General features: G+C 42.2%; 1 protein-coding gene across 1 annotated transcript in view; it reads left to right on the plus strand.

The window, feature by feature from the left end:
- Positions 1-19374, plus strand: part of LOC142585651 (X-linked retinitis pigmentosa GTPase regulator-like) — a 38530-nt gene that overhangs the window by 10486 nt on the left and 8670 nt on the right. Inside the window, exons 7-17 of the mRNA XM_075696574.1 lie at positions 577-738; positions 4158-4316; positions 7757-7884; positions 8369-8497; positions 10526-10574; positions 11322-11473; positions 12894-12974; positions 13169-13249; positions 16875-17067; positions 17487-17552; positions 19300-19334. Of these exons, the coding sequence (XP_075552689.1) occupies positions 577-738; positions 4158-4316; positions 7757-7884; positions 8369-8497; positions 10526-10574; positions 11322-11473; positions 12894-12974; positions 13169-13249; positions 16875-17067; positions 17487-17552; positions 19300-19334 (1235 nt within the window). The remainder of the gene's footprint in view (positions 1-576; positions 739-4157; positions 4317-7756; positions 7885-8368; positions 8498-10525; positions 10575-11321; positions 11474-12893; positions 12975-13168; positions 13250-16874; positions 17068-17486; positions 17553-19299; positions 19335-19374) is intronic.

The following is a 19374-nucleotide window of genomic DNA, read 5'->3' on the forward strand; positions in this document are numbered from 1 at the left end:
AGTTCCTGGATGCCAAAGAGTTTGTTTGAAGCACTACTTCTAGCTAAGCATAGCAGTTGCAAGTACAACAGAAAGGCATCAGAAAATTTTAAAACACAGTGATATGAAATCAGCTCCAAAATATCATGTCACTGCAGAAAGTACAGACTTGGTGACATGAGTCTTAAGAGTACCGCCTGTTATCAGGACTTATCACTAATAACAATGCTTGTACACCACTTACACATTATTGGTGATTCATAGACGCTACATTAATGGTAACATGAAAGTGTGTGCAGCTAGCATCACCTGGCTTTCGCACTGTGTGCATGCATGTGTGTTTGCATAATCTGCCACCAGTGCTAGTGGTGATCAGAGTATAGTAACTGCAAACATTGACAACAACGTACTTGATTGCTGCAAGGCGCAACTGTAAAATTGCATATTTCTAGAATATTCATTATGTCATCCAGCCTTGTTTTATAGAAGCATTTAAAGTTACACTTTATCATTATTAATTACCCATTGACGGAGAAGGATTTTGGGACCTTTGGCCGAGGCATGAGCGAGTCATAAGTTGTTGTCACCTTTTGACAGTTGATGGCATTTTGTACACGTTCGGAGAGAGAGACGGAGGAAAGCTTGGCTTACCAAAAACTCTATGCTGCAAGCGCTACAACAAACCAACAGAGGTCTCGACAATCCCAGGAAAAATTGTCTCCGTCTCTTGTGGCGGGACTCACACAATGGCGCTCACAGGTAGGCATCAACATGTTTTGTATCCCATTTTCTGTTTTCTGTATGAGGGCAAATCAGAAAGTCTTTGCCCCTATATATTATTAGCCAAAATAAGGTACATACAGGTAATCACAAGTATACATACTATTCTGTGTACCTTGCGCTCTTTTTCTACATAGTCCCCAAACCGGTTCAGACATTTGTCCCATCCCAGCACTAAATTTGAGATGCCTCTATGCCATGTTGTCGCCAGTCATCGCAGCACGCGGCCTCCTCAAACGCTCATTGTTCTGCAAGTCTTCACGGCCTTTTGCAAATCGCAACACCACTACCTCGCACTTCTTCAAAGCGAAACACCTTTCCCCATACGTGGGCTGATTTTCCCTGTGGATTTTGATGGGCGTTCTTCCCTTGCTCCATAGAAAACGAATCACACTTCAGAAACACTAAAAAGGATTTAGTGTTTCTAGAATGCTATGCACAGATAAACTTTAATCCATTATCCATATAAGCCAAAGCATAATCAATGCTGTGTGCCTTTTTAGTGCTGTTACTGCATCATCTGTGTACTTCCGTAGTACTGTTCACAATTCAGTTTTACAGTGAAACCTGGTTAAACCGTAGTTGGCCAGAGCTTAAAAAACGTATGTACTAAATGGTAGTACTGCTCAACTGAAATAGCATGAGATGGCCCACTTACCTGCCAAAACGTAAGTACGAGAGAGTTCAATGAAAGGGCAGAAAACATGCAATATTTATTCACTTTGCGCAACAAAAGTCTGTTACTTTCGTTTGATGCTGCGGCGGGCTAGCAGTGATGACAGCAGCCTCAAACTCACTTAAGCAACGAGCCAGCTTTTCTGCCAGCCCCCTCTTCTCGACAAACACCCGCATGAGGCTGACGTAACACCTAGCATCTGCCACTGTCGGGGCTAAACCATCTGTACTTTCACTTTCTGTGTCATCCTCATCACTGTCGTTAGGCGACACTTCAGCAATAACAGAGGCAACGATGGCAAGAAGTCTAACCCCAAAGAGTCGAACCTCGTAGCTGGCATATTTTCATGGTCTCAGCAGCACCACTGAGCAACTTCTCCTTCGTATTCCAAATGCCACACGCCGTAGTCAACGGTAGATCCCTCTCACAAGCCAGCACCGACTTCGTGCCACGTTTAATATAACGAATGATGTCCAATTTTTCTTCTATGCTGAGCACCCGGTTTTTGTCCTAGCTTGCACGATGCCACAATGACTCTGACGCAGCGCCGAAATAATGTTGATGTGGCTTCACTCTTCCAAGCGCCCATTGCATTTGCACTTGGAGGCCGTTCCAGCCTCTGAGTCTGGTTGTTCTGCCAGGCCGTCGTGCCGCCGTGATTTCATGACAAAAAGTGGGAACACTACGTGTTAACCAATGCGTATGCAATAAGCTGGTATAGTTTATGCGGATGCAAAATGCATTATGTTTAATAGCCACTGAGTGAGGGATTTGACTTTACTACTTTAAACACGAAACTACTGTTATGTGGGTGCAGTGTAACGAGGTTTTACTGTAGTATTTTACATAAACATTCTGTGAAATTCTGTTATACTGTAGTCACATGTGCACTTTCAAGGACCATTGAAATCTGTGATCATCGAAAAATATCTGCGAGCCGCAATAGCTCCCTTTCATGAGCTTGCCCGAAGAAGCACACCGATCATAAAGGGGCCATGAAAAAAATTTTCTCACTGTTAAAGAATGTCGTCTCGCGAATGTCATGCTGCAAAAATTTTTTATATCCTTCACTTATAAGTGAAGTTATCACACCGATGCCCTGCTTTGTTTCTTTTCGTTTCCGCTAGCATGTGGAAGCAGCACAGCGGAAAAGCCTAGAGGGCAAAGCCGCGCCCAAGAGTTTATTGTCACAGCGCTCCATGGCAGACACTGTAGACTATGCTACGCAGCATGCCGCTGCTATATTGGAGGCCACGCGCAGCAGATGCAGCTACATGCAATTTTTGGGTGTAGACCGGCAGTCCAAAGATGAAATTATTGTTTTGTTTTGTTTTTGAGAGCGTAGATGTATCGTGTTTAATTGCATGATGATCGCACTCGGGTAATAATCACACCCTTGAATTTTGTAGTCAAAATTCAATTTCTTTTCTTTCCCGCATGATGATCACACCCCGAAATTGCCGCTGCGATATGTTGTGTGCCAAGGCTAGCTAATGATGATCGAGCTTACCATCTGTTGAATGCTGTCGAATGCTACGCGAGCAACTCTTCAAGACATACCATATGGTCTGCACTCGCCAAACAGATTCTTTAGCAGATGCCCCAAAAGAAAAAGATCTACAATCAAAGTTGCCTTGGCTTTATTATTTGTAGGCTTTATAATGGTTGTGGTCAACAACAACAACAAGAAAGGTGCCTTTCGATGCCTCTCGTCTGCACTCGTGGGCATACGACAAATTGCAAGCGGAAACGATAGTAGCCACGTTTACATTGATATGTTAGAAGTGTACCCTATTCATATGGCGGTGCTTGTAACACAGCTAAGATATTCGCTCACCCTTAGCGAAAACGTGCCGTATTAGGATAGTAGAAGTGAAGGATAGTAATGAGGACGAATGCCGCAGTTTTCAAAGCATGCCCATCATGTGTTTCTATGTCACTGGCAGCTAAGCACACTCATTTCTGTTTCAGTTCCCTCAAAGTGGACATGGCTATGTTATTGCCTCAAACTTGCCGATATTAACAATACTATTATTCATTACTGATACGGAACAAACTGTTTCGATGTACATAATGTTCTCACAAGAAAAAAAAAATCATATTCAGTGCGTTCGGCGTGCTCTAATGGCCGCCATTTTTGTTTTGGTGTCCCACACTGTTACAATGGCAGCCACGTGTTTGTTGACCTGTTGTCATCCTGTAGCAAATGCGTGATGAAAAAATTTTTTTCTTTTCTTTTTGCGGAAAATTTAACCCGCGTAGCACCTCTAAATTTCCATCAATTTTTTTTACAAGAAAGTGCGATCATTATGCAAGTAAATATGGTATATATGTTTCATTTGTATAATTAAGCATTAGCAATTATGTATTACTGAGAATGCTCTCGCGATCAAGAATCCAGCCAATAGTTTTCTAGCTGCTTGTGATGCTGCTGCGTGATATTATGGCAGAAACAAGGGCAAGCAATCTTTGCTGTTTTTGACACAAGATTGTAATTACCCTGCTGTATGCAACGCAGTAATGTCTGGCTCACATGTTCATCGCAGCCTCTACGACAGATTAGCAACATTTTCTTACTATTTTCAAAAAGTGTTTCAGGGCCTCTTTAATGACCTTTCGTTTTGATAGGTCATTGAAAGCAAGCATGTGAAGCAGGTATTGCTTAGGCAGCATTATAGGCTCTCTTTTTCATAGCACTGCATACTTTGTTCTTTGCTTCTAGCTGAGGGCAAAGTGTACGCCTTTGGTGATGGTCGGAACGGCCAGCTCGGGCTGGGGAACAAGACACTGCAAAGCAACAAGCCACAGCTGATCCCCTTTGTCGAAGGCATCAAGATTGCAAAGGTGGTCTGTGGAGAGAGCCACACCGCTTTTCTCTCAGGTGAGCTTGTATTTCGTCACTAAGGTCTTCATTGGTGGTATCAGGGGCGAGGACATACTGTGGTGCTGCCTGCCGTCGGTATCTGAATGATGTACAAAGTTGAATCCTGTGCTGGAGTGTCTGCTTCAGCACCATCGCACGCTTCATTTTTCTTCTTACTGCTGCAGAATATTGGTTGGTTGTAGTAGTTCTACACAACAGCACTTGTTCTTTGTTTTGATTTTAAGCTTTTGTATTGCTCTATCTGAATACACAGTGTGTCTCCATGCTGACCTAGGTCAGGTGTTGCTCTACATACTGTCGCAAAAGCGGAAAACACAGTAGCTTCTACAGAAGCTCCATGGTTGTGTGACAAATTTCAAAGTGTGTACATACATGTACAAAACAAGTTCTATTCGCAAGAGTGATGCTGTTAAGTACGTGAAGTGAAATCTATGCAACTTAATGCAGTCAGTCATGCGCGTGGCAAAGCATCTTGTCTCGTAAGACGACTATTGGCTCGAACATGTGAAGTGATCTTGCTGCAGATGTTTGCAATTTATTGGTACATTTTATGTTATTTATTTGATGTAACTTGATGCCACAAGTGTTCCCATCACTTAACTTACCAGCAATATTGTTGGTCGATAAATCTCTGTAAAAGCGTAAGTTTTATCACCTGTGTAATGTAGTGCCCTCAGAATCAGTGCATGCCTTTATTAGCTTACATAGGATGCATATTCACATTGGCCCCAGTGCACAATAACAAAAGTGAATATCTTGTTACAATTACCTGTTTTTTGCACACAAAATGCCCATAGAGAACAGAAGAACAAAAGAAATGTGTAACTACGAAGGGAGATGGGAAGCGGTCATGAGTTTTTGTCCTGCAAAATTTACGTTATTTTATTTTGTTTGTATCATGTAGTAGTTAATGCCATCTTTATTTGCAGTGCTGATGAACAAATATGAAGAAAATAGAACACGACAAGCACTTTTTTTTTTTTTTTCACTACGGTAAACTTTATCGCCCTCTGTAACCCAGCTGCACCTTGAATGTGACAACCTCTGACAAGTTACCTTACTAATAACAAAATTCTGAGGAGTGATCTCTAAGCCATTAAGGTTGTTGGAAAATTCTTTGACCAGTTTACTCTTGCATGGACCAAGTCTTGTTGCTGCTTTCTAAACGAACAATCCGGCCAAAATAAGAACAAGTCGCAGCCTTGGCTAGATATATTCCGTGACAAGCATATTAGAAAGCATTTAAAAGGCCCCAAGCAACTTTTTTCTGTTCTGATATGACGGTCAGTACTATTCAATGACAGGGTGCAACGTTTATGACCAATCAAAATAAATATCTTAAATCGCGGGATCAAATCGGCACGAGAGCGCTCGCCACAGCAGAGTGATGTCACATGATCCCACTTTCAGTGCAAAAGCGATTGCAGTGTTGGTGGTCCGAGCAGTGGCCCTCGTGCCCAATAGCACACGTTTCTTAGCACAGCTTCAAGCCTATGTTGGCAGGGGCCAACAATCTGGCGACAATTACCCTGGCTAAATAAAGAAACTAAATGTCTTTATTTTACAAGTGGCCTAAAAGAGCTTGTCAGTGTGTTGCTGCACGTGCAAATACCAGTACGCTACAAGAAAGCCTTTATTCCGCATCTGATCAAGAAAAGCTTGTCAACACATTTCTGCACATATGTGAACTGCATGCGACCTGCATTTCGACCCTTTAACACATTGCAGCTACAGATAGATGAATGTACCAAATATCCATCCCCTGTCAACATGAGCAGAGATAGACCATGCTGCGACAGCCGAATGATCACAGGTTTCTTCATTGCATTCATTGTCCGGCACTCTGTTCACTTGGTGTAGACAGCAACAATGGACCTGGCACCCTTTCAAGTTGCTTGTTCACAGTGCAGACAGCAACAATGGACCTGGCACCCTTTCGAGCTGCTTGTTAATCCAGGGTGACAAAAATTTGTAGCAGTAACATGACCGGGGTGCTTGAGACCGAGCCACTATTTGCTGAAATGCTGAACGCACGGGACACGCACCATAAATATGCGAATGCTGCGTTGACACCTTACTGGCTTCGCTTGACTTGTCCCATGGCTTGGGCACGATCAGTAGCATTCTGCGCTACTTTTGGTTTCGGGGATGTGCTGGCAACATATCAGAACAAAAACATTGCCCTTTATGCCCATCTCTGTGGCCGAACTTATATGCTGTCATGCAGACGAAGTCCAAAATATCAAATTGTGTGTTGGAAGGCATCCAAAATAATGGCCGTCCTCATACATATGCTATGAGAAAAGTGACGAGGCTGAGACATCTGAATAATCAAGCATGTCCAAGATATCAGTGTCTGAATTATCGTTCAGTGACTGTGTACACAGACTTAGATGCACGTTGAAGTACACCAGCTGGTTGAAATTATGCCGGAGCCCCCAAAAACATTGCTCATAGCCCGTATGCTGCTTTGGGCAATAAACCTCATATAAAATTTAATATACTTTGCTGGCAGTATTTTCAGTTTTGTTCATGTTTTCTTACCTAAAAAATAGAGAACAATATGTTATTGTTCTTTTGTTTTCTAACAATGGATATTTTAAAGGATACATAACATTCGCCAGTCAACTACTGACATTTTGTTGCATCTTATTTGTCATTTAGAGTTGTTGCACATGCGAGACTGTCAAAGTTTTTACATGTTCCTAAAAGGCAAAATAGTAGTAAAAGGCCCACGTCTTCTGGTGAGTGCTTGTTGCTTGCTGTCCTGCCTGTCAGCTCCCCAGAGGGACTGATGACCAACTTCAGCAACAAAAGACTGCTGAAGCACACAAAACAGGTGTTTACAGCATCTACATAAAAACTGAACAATCGTATATGGAAATCACAAACTTTGGTGTGTACAAACGAGTGATTAAATATACATATGTTGCGCCAGCTTTACTGACACCAGCATCGGTTGTGTGTCCTAGTCCTAACCGATGCCAAACCATGCGACTGGCTGCCTGAGGCACTTTGTGTGTATTCGCAGGCTTCTTTCACACGCGGAAAAACACTATTATGTAGCACGTATTGAGCAACAGAAAGCTGTATTGGGAGCTTTTCATGTTGTTCTACAATTTTCTCATTGATACTTTTCATCTGATTATAATATTTGAGGGGTTGATTCATTAATTAAGACAAATTATCTAATTAGGCAGAATGAAAAAAAAAATTGAGTATGTCCAAGCAATGGCAAACAACATTACCTCAGTTCTGCCCAGCCACGTGACATTCGCATATTTTTAAACTCTGGCTAAAGTCAGCTGGGACACCCTGTACACACATACATTCGAAGGAAACCATCTCAGTTCTGCACATTTCTGCACTAACAGATCATATTTATATTCATACCCACGCACTCTTTCAAGTACCTCTTGCTTTCTTTTTCCTTCCAGACAAGAGGCAGCTTCTGACATGTGGAGACGCCCGCCACGGGAAGTTAGCACTGGTAACTAATGATGTCTCTGCGAACCAGTTTACTCCCGCCTTGGTCGAGGAGCTGCTTTCATACCAAGTCCAACAGGTGAATGGCAAACATTCTCGCGCATTCTTTTATGCCAGGTATACCGGTACTCAGTAATTTCAAAGGTGGGGGGGAGTGAAGCTAGTGGGGGGCGCGTATTTGGTGTGCTCATGTCCTGACCAGCTCCTCATGTGGCAGTGACTGGAGCTTTTTATTCATTCTTTAAATTTGATTCAGGACTTAACATAGACCTCACATGATATGTGACTAGTTGATTGCTGTGCTCTAATTCTTTTTATTTGTAATTGTTTGTGTGGCAGGTTTGACTTGACGCAGTATGCTTGGGTGCAGCATTTGCAGCAAGCCTGTGCCCCCTTGCTTACAGTATTTCAAGTAGTAGTAGTAGCAGTGGCAGTAAGCTTTAGTAGTAGCTCATTTATTAGCCCACTGGCAGTTCAAGTTTGAGTAAGTTCAGATAGAAATCACCGAGCTAGCATGTCCTCTCACTCCGTGATGTCACATCCCATTTCTTGTTTGCTGCTAGGTTGCTTGTGGCGGCTGTCATACGCTGGTCCTTGTCATACCTGGTTCTGGCCAGGAAGTCAACGCAAACAATGAGGTTGGTGCTACAGGCGATGTCAATGGGGCTCGTGCAAAGAGACGCCATCGAAAGGTATGCAAATCTCTGCTCTCCCTTGAGATGGCCTTTTAAGCAGATATACACGGGTTCTCTGTTCCACTCTCTATAGGAACGGTGTAAGAACAGTATTTGGCTTATCTGTTCACCCTGGCATTTGTTTTTGGCTGTGCAGATCAATTTATATATAGTACGTGCGTGTTTATAGATACGTGTTTGTAAAAGCACCAATTCTTTGGCGCATTGTGTGTTCAGGTTATGGTGTGAGGCCGTTATACTTTTTCTTTAAACACAAATTTGGCTCATGTCGAGCTGTTGTGCCTGAGGGCCGAGAATTGTCAAGTGTTGTGTAATGAGTGCCCTTAATGAGCTGCTCCTCAAAAAAAAGAGAGAGAAAGAGAGACAAAAGTGTCGGAAAACAACAAAAGTTTTTTATTGAGTGTACAGTGAAGAAACACCTTCTAAGTTTGCCTTATGTATGATTTGCCAGAAAACTGTATAAATGGTAATTATAACTTCATGTGTAGTCCAACTGGCAACAGCAGTTAGTGCCAATTTCCATAAAAACCTTGTTCATTAAACCTAGATACAAAAGCAATTCTGTTCATGTGGTGACTGCTTTATTGATTAAGAAGTGAACAATTCACTTCTCTTACATACAGTAAAACCTAGTTGATTCATATTTCACGGGACCAGAAAAAAAAATCGGCTGAATTAACTGGATGTTGAGTTATCGAGGGTACCAAGAAAACAATAAATAAATGCCTGCTGCGCCAATCCACCTTTATTTACTGAATAAATTTGCAACCCTTGTTTCTATTTCGCACAAAATCAGAGCAGAAGCGGCATTTCTTGTCGTCATGTGACTGACCAGCGCTCGCAGTTTGGAGAGCCTTGAAATTTCTTGTACTTCTTGTTCATCCGAGTAGGCATGCTTTTCAGTACCGCACACACATCCTGATTATTTTTTTAGCGTGAGTTAGTTGGCAAGAGATTGTCCATCCATTGCATATAGCCACGGGTTTATGCCAGTGTGCGGGCTCTGGTAGAATCAGTCGTCACCCTCGACAGCTTCCACCATGTTTCTGACATTTTGCACTGAGGCAAAATGGAACTAAGCTCACTGCAGCTGCTGCGGATGAAACCGTGGTCGTTATTGATGAGATCATGCATGGTGACTGCGCAGTTCTGAAGACACGCTGCCAGCGAACACTCTGGCACTGAGTAAAAATGAAACTACTGCTCACCGATACCACTGCGGATGAAACGTGAGCTGTTATTAGTGCGATCAGGGATGGCAACTACGCAGTTCTGGAGGCACATGCGGCCATCATGGTGCCACGTGCTGTGGCAAATGCGTAAACTCACTAATAGACAAAGCGGTCTGAGTTTTGGGTTGTTCCTCTACGGGCTTCACTGATGACTATGGCGATGTGGACTCCGCCGCTTAGTTTCAATTGGCTGCTAGTGCCGCTTTTGCTGTTTTGTGTCGCACATTTGCGGCGCTCTGAGGGTTGTTCAAATTAAAGGGTGCGTGACCGAATACATTCAAATGAACAAGCATTTGGTGTCATTAAATAATGCATATGCCTACTTGGACCAAAGAATGATTCTGAATTATCATATTTTTTTAATCAGCGAGAGTAAGTCAACAAAGTTTCACTGTACTCTTAGTCTTTAAAATGAAGCATCACTTACTGTTCTGTTTTTATTGGTTCATAAAATTTATGAAGGGGAAAATTGCGATCTACCAGACTGTAACACGGAGCTACAAAAGAAGCTCATTCAGCCTTCTTGGAAAGAAAGTTTGCAGCTGAAGAAAAAATTCCTCCTGGTCCAGGGATAGAATCTGGAACCATGGGCTTCCTCTTTAGCTTTGTTCTGCTGTTAGGTAGACGACAGTTTTTTTCTTTGATGAAACTTCTACCACCTTGCGTGCTTCCACAGAAGTGATTTGCCATATTCTTGCGTAGTATTTGCCCATCAGCTGTGGTGGCCACAATGAAAGTGCTGTTGGGTCATTTCTAAATTCATTCATTCAATGTCCTGTTTGTCTCCATTCAGGCGGCACTAATTGAAAACGACCAAGACGAACCAGATGCTTGCGAAGAAGGTCAGTCACCATCATATTTGTTATCATAATTTGTCCGGAGTATGTTACAAAAAGCTGCTGCAGTAGCTCAGTGGGCTATGACGTTGCCCTTCTGAACTAAAGGTCACGGATTCGATCCTGACTGTGGTGGCCACATTCTGATGCCGGTATTAAAAAATGCTTGTTTGCCATGCTTTGGATGCACATTTAAAAACTCCAGGAAGTCAAAATTTATCCAGAGACCTCTACTTTAGTGTTCCTTAGGACTTACTCTGCAGTTCTGTCACATTAAACCCTGTAATTTTTTTTTGCAATTGATTCTAGAACATTACCTTGTGATGAATATTGTGCCAGGTTGCTTTTCTGTTTATTTGAATGCATGATTACTCCCATGGGTAATATGTCCAGCTTTTTCTTTTTCGTTTCCCAATTATTGAAACGGAGGAAAAAGGTTAATATAGGGGCAGGTCGTACACATTAAAATCTGGTATTAATCTCACTTGACTTGTCTTGGTAATGGCATTATGGCGGAAATGCTGGTTATTGAATACTTTCTCACCTTAATAGACTTTCTCAAAGCTCTTGCACGAGAACCATGCGTAAACTCATTGGTCATCATGTCAGTACTGTGTGCAATAGTGATGTAATGTGTAATGAATTCCAAACTGTTCTTTATTGATTCTGCTGTAGCAACTCCACATTCCTAAAACGTAATTCCACCAAAGACACCCTGGTTGCCCTGAAGTGAACCCATTGTTTGCATCTCAGATTTGCATGTTACGGCAAGAGTACTCAACGAGACGAGTCGACAGCCACGAAAGCCCCCGTTACTCGTAGAAGCTGAAAGGGACACCAGTATCCGCCATGTGGACAGTGACGTCAGTGATGATGACACATCAGAAATGTCTGTGCTGAACAAGGTAAACATAACTGCTGTGAAGCAAGTGTCAACTTTGTCGAAGTAAATGGAGTGACCATTTTCACTTGCTATATAACCTGATGTGGGTGGGCTTGTCTCTTTCCATGAGTCACTTGTCAAATTTTTCACTCTCCTGTTGCAAGTTCTTGGGCTTGTCAGCATTGGATTATAGTGACCCATCGTGGTTGCTTAGTGGCTGTGGTGTTGGGCTGCTAAGCACGAGGTTGCAGGATCGAATCCCGGCGACAGCAGCCTCATTTTGATGGGGGCGAAATGCACAAACACCTGTGTACTTAGGTTTAGGCGCACGTTAAAGAACTCCAGGTGGTCCATATTTCCAAAGTCCCCCACTACGGTGATCCTCATAATCTGATCGTGGTTTTGGCACATAAAACCCCATAATTTAATTGGATTATATTGTTTTTATCCATAAAATGGCACTTTGATGCACAGTCATGCCGCCATGAGTTATTTTGTGTGGCTAGATCTTGACGTGACCCGGACTGGATCATTATTTTGGAATCACAACTGTGGACAATTCAGGTGGGAAACGAAGAGTACAAGCAAAGTCACTACAGTTGAACCTGAAACAAATTATGACATATATTGAAGTAAATATAAAATTTGCCTAGCCGTGCTTTATTTCTATAGAGCATTCTCTCGTTATGGCAAAGCCAATAATGCGGCATCCAACATGGCATCGTGTTACAGCCAAATGAATTTGCATGTGGCTCAAAATGTGTGTTCTTGTTGCAGAAATGTCAAATATTAGTACAGTCGCACCCACTGATTTTTCAGGTGCTTGATTTTTCGGACTTGCCTGCTTATTCGCACTTCCCTGTGGCCCTGCCACCTGCCCAATGTACAATAACACAACCGAAATTTGACTCCGCATGGTCTGCTATGGGCGTTTTATGGGCATGATCTGCCCACCATAGTGCAAACATGGCAGCTCAGAACACAGTTGGCACCATGCCAACTTGGCACCAAGCTGCATGTTTGGCTTCTGAATGCCTTCTGAAACCCTTTTTCTTTGCGTAAAATAGTAGTCTGCTACTTTCAAGCAACATTTTAGAAAGCTACGATGGGCTTATTCAAGCTTGTTGTCAGAAAGCTGTCTGCTTATTGGGCAAAATTTGTGCTGACCACATTGTCATTATGGCGGAAAGCAAAAAAAAGTCTTGTTTGCCAGGATTTTGGTGCCTGGTGAATTTTCGGTGCCTGGGATTTTGGTGAATCCAGGTGGTCTCATGTCTAATCTAGAGCTCTTGGCTGCAGTGTCTGACCCATAATTAGCTTTGGAATGTTAAATCCCAGGGCTCGGGCAGCCACGCTTAGAGTCATGGGTTCATGCTGCTTACAAATAGTCCCTCCTTTAGTTGACATGGGAAGTGTTAAATGCCCTGTTCGTTGCTTTCCAGACACAGGTAATCAACCACATTGGATCTAAAGAGATACTGTCAGCCCTTGATCAAGATGAGAAGCCACCAGGGCTAAAGAAAGTGAGTGACACATACCCTAAGCTTGTGTTAACAGGTAAATGTTGAAAGTTAACAAAATTCATCATTGTGTTCACTTCCTTTTTTGCATAATTCCTTTATTCCATGTATGCTGTGAAAAAATTGCTCAATATTGTTCCTGTTAAAGATAGGTTATCTTATTACTTATATTTATTAGTGTACTTTTATTTGAACAGGAGTCTGCAAAATCACCTCAAGGAACAATCCAGAATGGAGATAAAGCCAAACTGAATGGGCCCAAGGAGGAACCACCTGTGGTAAAGAACATTTTGTTCTTTACTGATAGGTCAGAGGATTTTACTGAATGGACGCCAAAGACATCCTAATAAACTTTCTCAGTAGAATACAAAAACGACGCCTTCGATTTCTAACAAGCTATTTGCTTTCAGGCAGGTCCACAGGCGTATCACTTATAGGGAGTTAGTGCTGGGCACCTGAAGCAGTGCCTCAGTGTCTGATATTGTTGTATTGCTGAGCGCAAAGACCCACATTTTATTCGGGACTACCATAGTTGTATTCCACGGAGACAGAATGCAAAAACATTCATGTAATTAAATTTAGATGCACATCAGAACTTCAGGTAGTCAAGGGTTTCTCTGGAGTCTGCCACATTGGTGTTTTCCATAGCATAGACAATGAAGGCATTCAAAAAAGATAGCCACATGTTCAACTTGTCAATAATAAAGGTGCTACCTCTAAGACGTGGTACATGTATGCTGTAGTCTGTGTTCATATGAAGTGTCTTCCCTCCCTGCAACATGTTGTGGTGGCTTAGCGGCCATGACGTGCTGCTAAGCACGAGGTTGCAAGATCATATCTAGGCCACGGCAACCGCATTTTGATGGGAGCGAAATGCACAAATGCCCATGTACCATGCATTGAGTGCATGTTCGAGAAGCCCAGGTGGTCAAAATTAATCCAGAGTCCCACATTAAGGCATGCCTCATAATTGTATTGTGGTTCTAGCACATAAAACCCCAGAATTTAATTTTTAATTCACTCACTGCTTTATTTCTACAAATATTCTAAAGGCATCTTGAAAGCGGCTTGTTTGCTGTGATAAGGCTTTCCTTATTTGATATGATCGCTTAGCTTCCTTTTTTGAGTGCTTGTAGCGTTCTTTAATTGTGACTTTTTGCAATGAAAATTTTCCTAGCTACTATGCAAAGAGCAGACAAGTATTAATGGGGGTCACTTTGTTCTTCCGCATTCATGGGACATCTTAAAAAGCTGTTCTGGTCCTCTCTTCTGTTTTATTTCAATACTCAACGCTTTTCATTAGCAGAAATTTTGGAACAGTACTATCAAAATTCAATTGAAGAAGGTGTAGGCTAATATGGAAATTTTGTTTGTGGTATGAGGCAAGGCATGATTATACGACAGTAGTGGCAAGCATTAGTTTTCTAATGTCAGTATCCCATTGTACAGTTTCTGGCTTCCATCATTGGGTGATGGCCTGCATTACTTATTTTGTTAACAGGTTAGGTTTGCTAAATAGCACTAGTACAATAATTTTTTCAATTTATTAAGGCATGCATCACAGTGCCATCCATCTTCATCTGCTTATTTGCATACAGGTTTATCTCTCAACTGTAGCAGCTGAACTACGAAGCTTTCTGATAATAAGACTGTGGCAGATATTCTCACTTAGTCATGTATGCATTCATAAAGATGAAATACTTTACTGCAGAGCCAATTTTCATTTTGAATTTTTCAAGTTGCCGCCATTGTCTTTAACATAAGAGCCTTTGCTCAAAGGGACACTAAAGGCAAATATTAAGTCAACATGGACTGTTAAAATACCATTCCAGAAACCTCGCAGCGCTTGTTTCTTGCCAAAAAAAAAAAAGACTTCATTTAGGAGAAAATAGTGTCTGAAGAGTGCGGATACCTTTAGTGTCATTCAAGTTGTCCACTCCGGAGCAGGGGAGTGGTGATGTTGCATACACTATCGCCACCCTTCACTGCCGTCTGTGAGTAAAACGGTGCCTGACAAACGGCACTATGTTTCTTTGTGCAAGACGCAAACACGTAGCAATGGAGAAACCAAGCCAAGACAGCATTGGATTTGTTGCTGCAGCTTCTTTTGCTTAAGTGGCGTGGATCGTTCCGGCATTCCGCAACATCACATAGATGTGCAAATCTTGCCTGCTTGCACTTTGTAGGAGTTTCGCGAGCCAGTAAAACCAGCGCAGCACTACATGATAACAGAACTACTGAAACTTGAAGGCAGGGGTTGTGCAGAGTCGAGCGAAAGCAAAACTTTTCGACCGCCCGTGCCGTTCTCAAGGGTAACGTAAATTATTTACTTTTTCTGAACATAGAATAGGACTAAACAAGTAGCATTTTCTTCTGTCTTATAATGCAATGCAGTTGTATTTTTACTATGAGAAGTTGAGTACTAGTGACAGAAAGAAAATGAGGAGTGCCTTCATGTTCTGCATTTACCTGAATTTCTCAATTACTAAATCTTTGTTCACAATAATATTGACTCCTTAGGTGTCCTCGAGCATTGATCTATAACTTTAGCTTCACTTAATATTTGCGTTTAGTGTCTCTTTAATAGTATACCTACAGAGAAGTTCAACTTGAGAAAGAAGGCATTTCTTTCTAAACATTGATTGTATGCACCACAATATATGTGCATATGTACAGCGTCTGTCGTATTTGGCTGGTGGACTTTAAAAATTTCCTGTCCATACACTACTTGTCTGATCGAGGGCAAACATCGCTCACAGGGTAGCATATTGTAGTCTAAGTTGTTTGAGGTGTATTTAAACATCGGTACTTGCCTGCATTTTGTAGAATGAAGCAGAAACTGCTTTCGGCTATGCGCACAGATTTTGCAGACAGGAGCCAAGCTGCTGATTTGACAGGTTGCGCCATCTGGCGGACGGCGAGGGAGGCAACTTCTCGGCTCAGGAGATGGGAGGGAAGTGCGCTTGCTTCGAAGATGCAGTTCGTCTGCCCGTCGAAATGAACGACTAAATTTTGCGACATTCATTTCGACGGGCAGACGAACTGCATCTTTGAAGCAAGCGCGCTTTTCTCCTATCCCCCGAGCCGAGAAGTTGTTTCCCTCTCTGTCCACCAGATGGTGCAACCTGTCGGATCAGCAGCTTGGCTCCCGTCTGCATAATCTGTGCTTATAGCCGAAAGCAGTTTCTGCTTCATTCTACAAAATGCAGGCAAGTACCGATGTTTAAATACACCTGAAGCAACTTAGACTACAATATGCTGACCTGTGAGCAATGTTTGCTCTCAATTAGAGGAGGAGTTTGTGTACAGGAATTTTTAAAGTCTACCAGCCAAATATGGAAGACACTGTATACTGAGAAACACGTTGTTATCCAGTTATGCTGATCATGTTTCTAAAGTTAATGCCACGCACATCTTGAAAGCATACATAACACTGCCTACGTACTGTAGGGATTGATCAAAGCACGACTGTCGACATAGACGAACATGTGCACTGTGACTAAAAGTGATAAATGCCAGATCTCATGTTTATGATCCAAAAGACGTCTGGGTAGTTCCCCAAGTCATGGATAATTTAAGGTGTGGTAGAAGCAAAGGAGGTATTCTGTAAAAGTCCACCTAATGAACGTGTCCATTTCATCTGCTGCTGAAGTGCCGATTGGCTGTGGCACCTTGCTGCTGTGGACACGCATCCCAGCCCAGCCAATCAGAACTTCAACAGCAGATGAAATGGACATGTCCACTAGGTGGACTCTTACAGAATACCTCCCATGAACTGTTAACGTATGAAATAAACAGTAAACATTACATAAACAAACGTGTACACTGTTATTCAAGGTGATAAATGTCAGGCCCGTCTGGTTTCTGGTAACATGTCATGTGATGTGTTTTGGCATCTGCTAGGTACCTGTTGCAGAAACGCCAAAGAAAATAGCTGCACTGGCCAGCCATCCTAAGACTGACAGTGAGGGCGAGGAAAGGCGCGACAAAGTTCGGTGGCTACCAGCACACAAGGACTCACCGAAACATCGCAAGGAACTGGAGCGCATGGCCGAGAAGGCTATTGAGAAAGCCAATGAGGACTGCTCAGACAAAGGTGAGACACATCTTTTTACTAGTGTTAGGTGTATATACCGAGTATAGCACAATCATTTGGAAGGTCCCAAAGAATCGGGCTCTCCATGTGATGTTTACAAATTGCTATCAGTTTCCAAACTTTTGCCTTGGAGTGGTATGGGAAGATGATCCCATTCCATATGCCACTGTGCCAGCAAATACAGTCTGACATGGGAATACTGCCTTTGCGGTGTTCCCATCACCTTCCAACTGACGGAAGGTGAGTGCCATCATCACCATCACCAGCTGGCTAACATTAGGATGGCAATGGTTGTGTTGACAATAACAGGAAAACCACCGAACAAGTGTAATAGCCAGGCACTGCTTTCTCATGTGTGTTTTCTTGTTGAATCAATGGTGGTTCATTTTGCCTATTTCTCATGGTCTCAAAACATGCAGGTACACCCACAAAGCGTGCTGGAAAGAAAAAGAAAGACGCAGAGGCAGACAAGGAGGCCTCTAAAGGTACCTTGTACTATATGAGGGGGTGGGGGGGGGAGTAATTAATGAGATACTGATCCTGTATATATGGCATTCTTGGGTACAACAGATTTTTTTTTTTCTATGATAGTTGCTTCGTAGAGAGGGCAATTTAGAAGTGTGAGCAGTACTGTGAGTTGCACTAGTGAAAGCAATGCTGCAGGTTTTATGGGCAAGAGTTCTTATGTTTGTAAAATCACAGCATAATGTTTTCAAATGGCTGCAGTTTGAGAAAGATACAGGCGTAGATCTCCGCTATCTTGGGAGTGGCCAGATAATGTTGTGAATGCTTCAAGACAGGGCCTAGCAGTTATCGCATCACTGAAATGTCATTGGCTTTGCTTGTTGCTGTCACGCTGCCAAAAATAACATTGTCATGCCAACTGTCTGCGGATGTGGCACTAGATGCCACTTATTTGATTTCCACGCTTCATTTCAGGTGATGTACATTTACAGAATGTTCTCCTTGTTGGGGTTTATCACCCTGTTATTGGTACTGCATTATTTTCGTGTGTGACCTGTACCTGTGCCTTTTGGTAAATTGCAACCCTCTAGGTGGAAAGCAATACTATATGTATACAATCCATGCAAAGAACTGCGCCCAAGAACATTCAAATATTCACAGAACTAACCCGGCACAGTTGTCATCTCAAAACAGCATTTCGGAGACAACATTGGTCCACATGTTCAATTATTAGTGCTTTCACTACCACGTTCTATACATAGACGTTTTGCAGTGTCGTGGCATGGGCATGTTAATATATTAAGACCATGTGGGGTTACGCCAGCATGAGTAGCCCGCAAACAGAACGAAGTGTTTTAGAGGTCCTGGGAAACAGACGTCGATTGTGCCGACAACAAATGCTCTCATCATGTTCCCAACATTGAGTTATTCAGTGATTTGTAATTATAAGGCTGACATACTATTTGGTAATGCTTGTGCCATGTCATGAGTATATAGTACGCGTCTGAACTTCTATCGAGCTAGTTTAGTGGTAGCATGGCAACAGCTGCGTTAGTTTGTTCATCAGCAAATATAATTGCCCAAACTGGTGTTCTCTAAAACTCCTGTTTGCGTCGTCACAATAGCGAAATATGATGCATTTAGTGTATTTTTTTGTTTGGCTATTTCCTGAAATGATAACGTACATTCTCCAAGCAATCATTCTTGACTTGGCCTATGGTACTTGTGCACCTTATGCATTCATCAGTGACATTGTGACTAATTACGAAAGTTGCGACGTTTGTCCTTGCCTACATGATGGCTGTGCGGTTTGGAGGACTTCGTTTACACAGAGCATTTTCAAGCAACATTTGTACAACTATACTGTTTGCCTACGAAACTTGCACAAGTATGTAATTAGGATGTTATAAGTTGATAATTAAACTGCACTCATACTAGGCTTGAATGATAAATCTAAAGTTATGAATGTTAGGACACTCACTGTTAGGACATTTTGCTGTGTGCAATTTTTATATCTAAAGTGTAAAAACATTGTGCTTTGCAGTTAACTGCCCTCATTGACTATTAGCAGGTTATAGTGTTACATTGTGGGTTATACTGGCAAAAATGTATTATTGGCAGTTTTATGGAAACCTTCCAGAAATGAAAGATTTAATGCAAAATGAGATGATGAGACATACTTCATTGTTTTTGCGTTTACACCTTCAAACATTATTCCTAGGGTTGTTGGTTGCAAGGAACCTACAGCTGAACCTTTACTGTTTTCAGATGGAAAAGAAGATGGCGAAAAGAAAGATTCAAAGGTAAGGACGTGACATGATAAAGTAAGGTTGGACCATTATT

Source organism: Dermacentor variabilis, chromosome 6 (assembly GCF_050947875.1).
Source record: "Dermacentor variabilis isolate Ectoservices chromosome 6, ASM5094787v1, whole genome shotgun sequence".
In the NCBI taxonomy this organism is placed as follows: Eukaryota; Metazoa; Arthropoda; class Arachnida; order Ixodida; family Ixodidae; genus Dermacentor; species Dermacentor variabilis.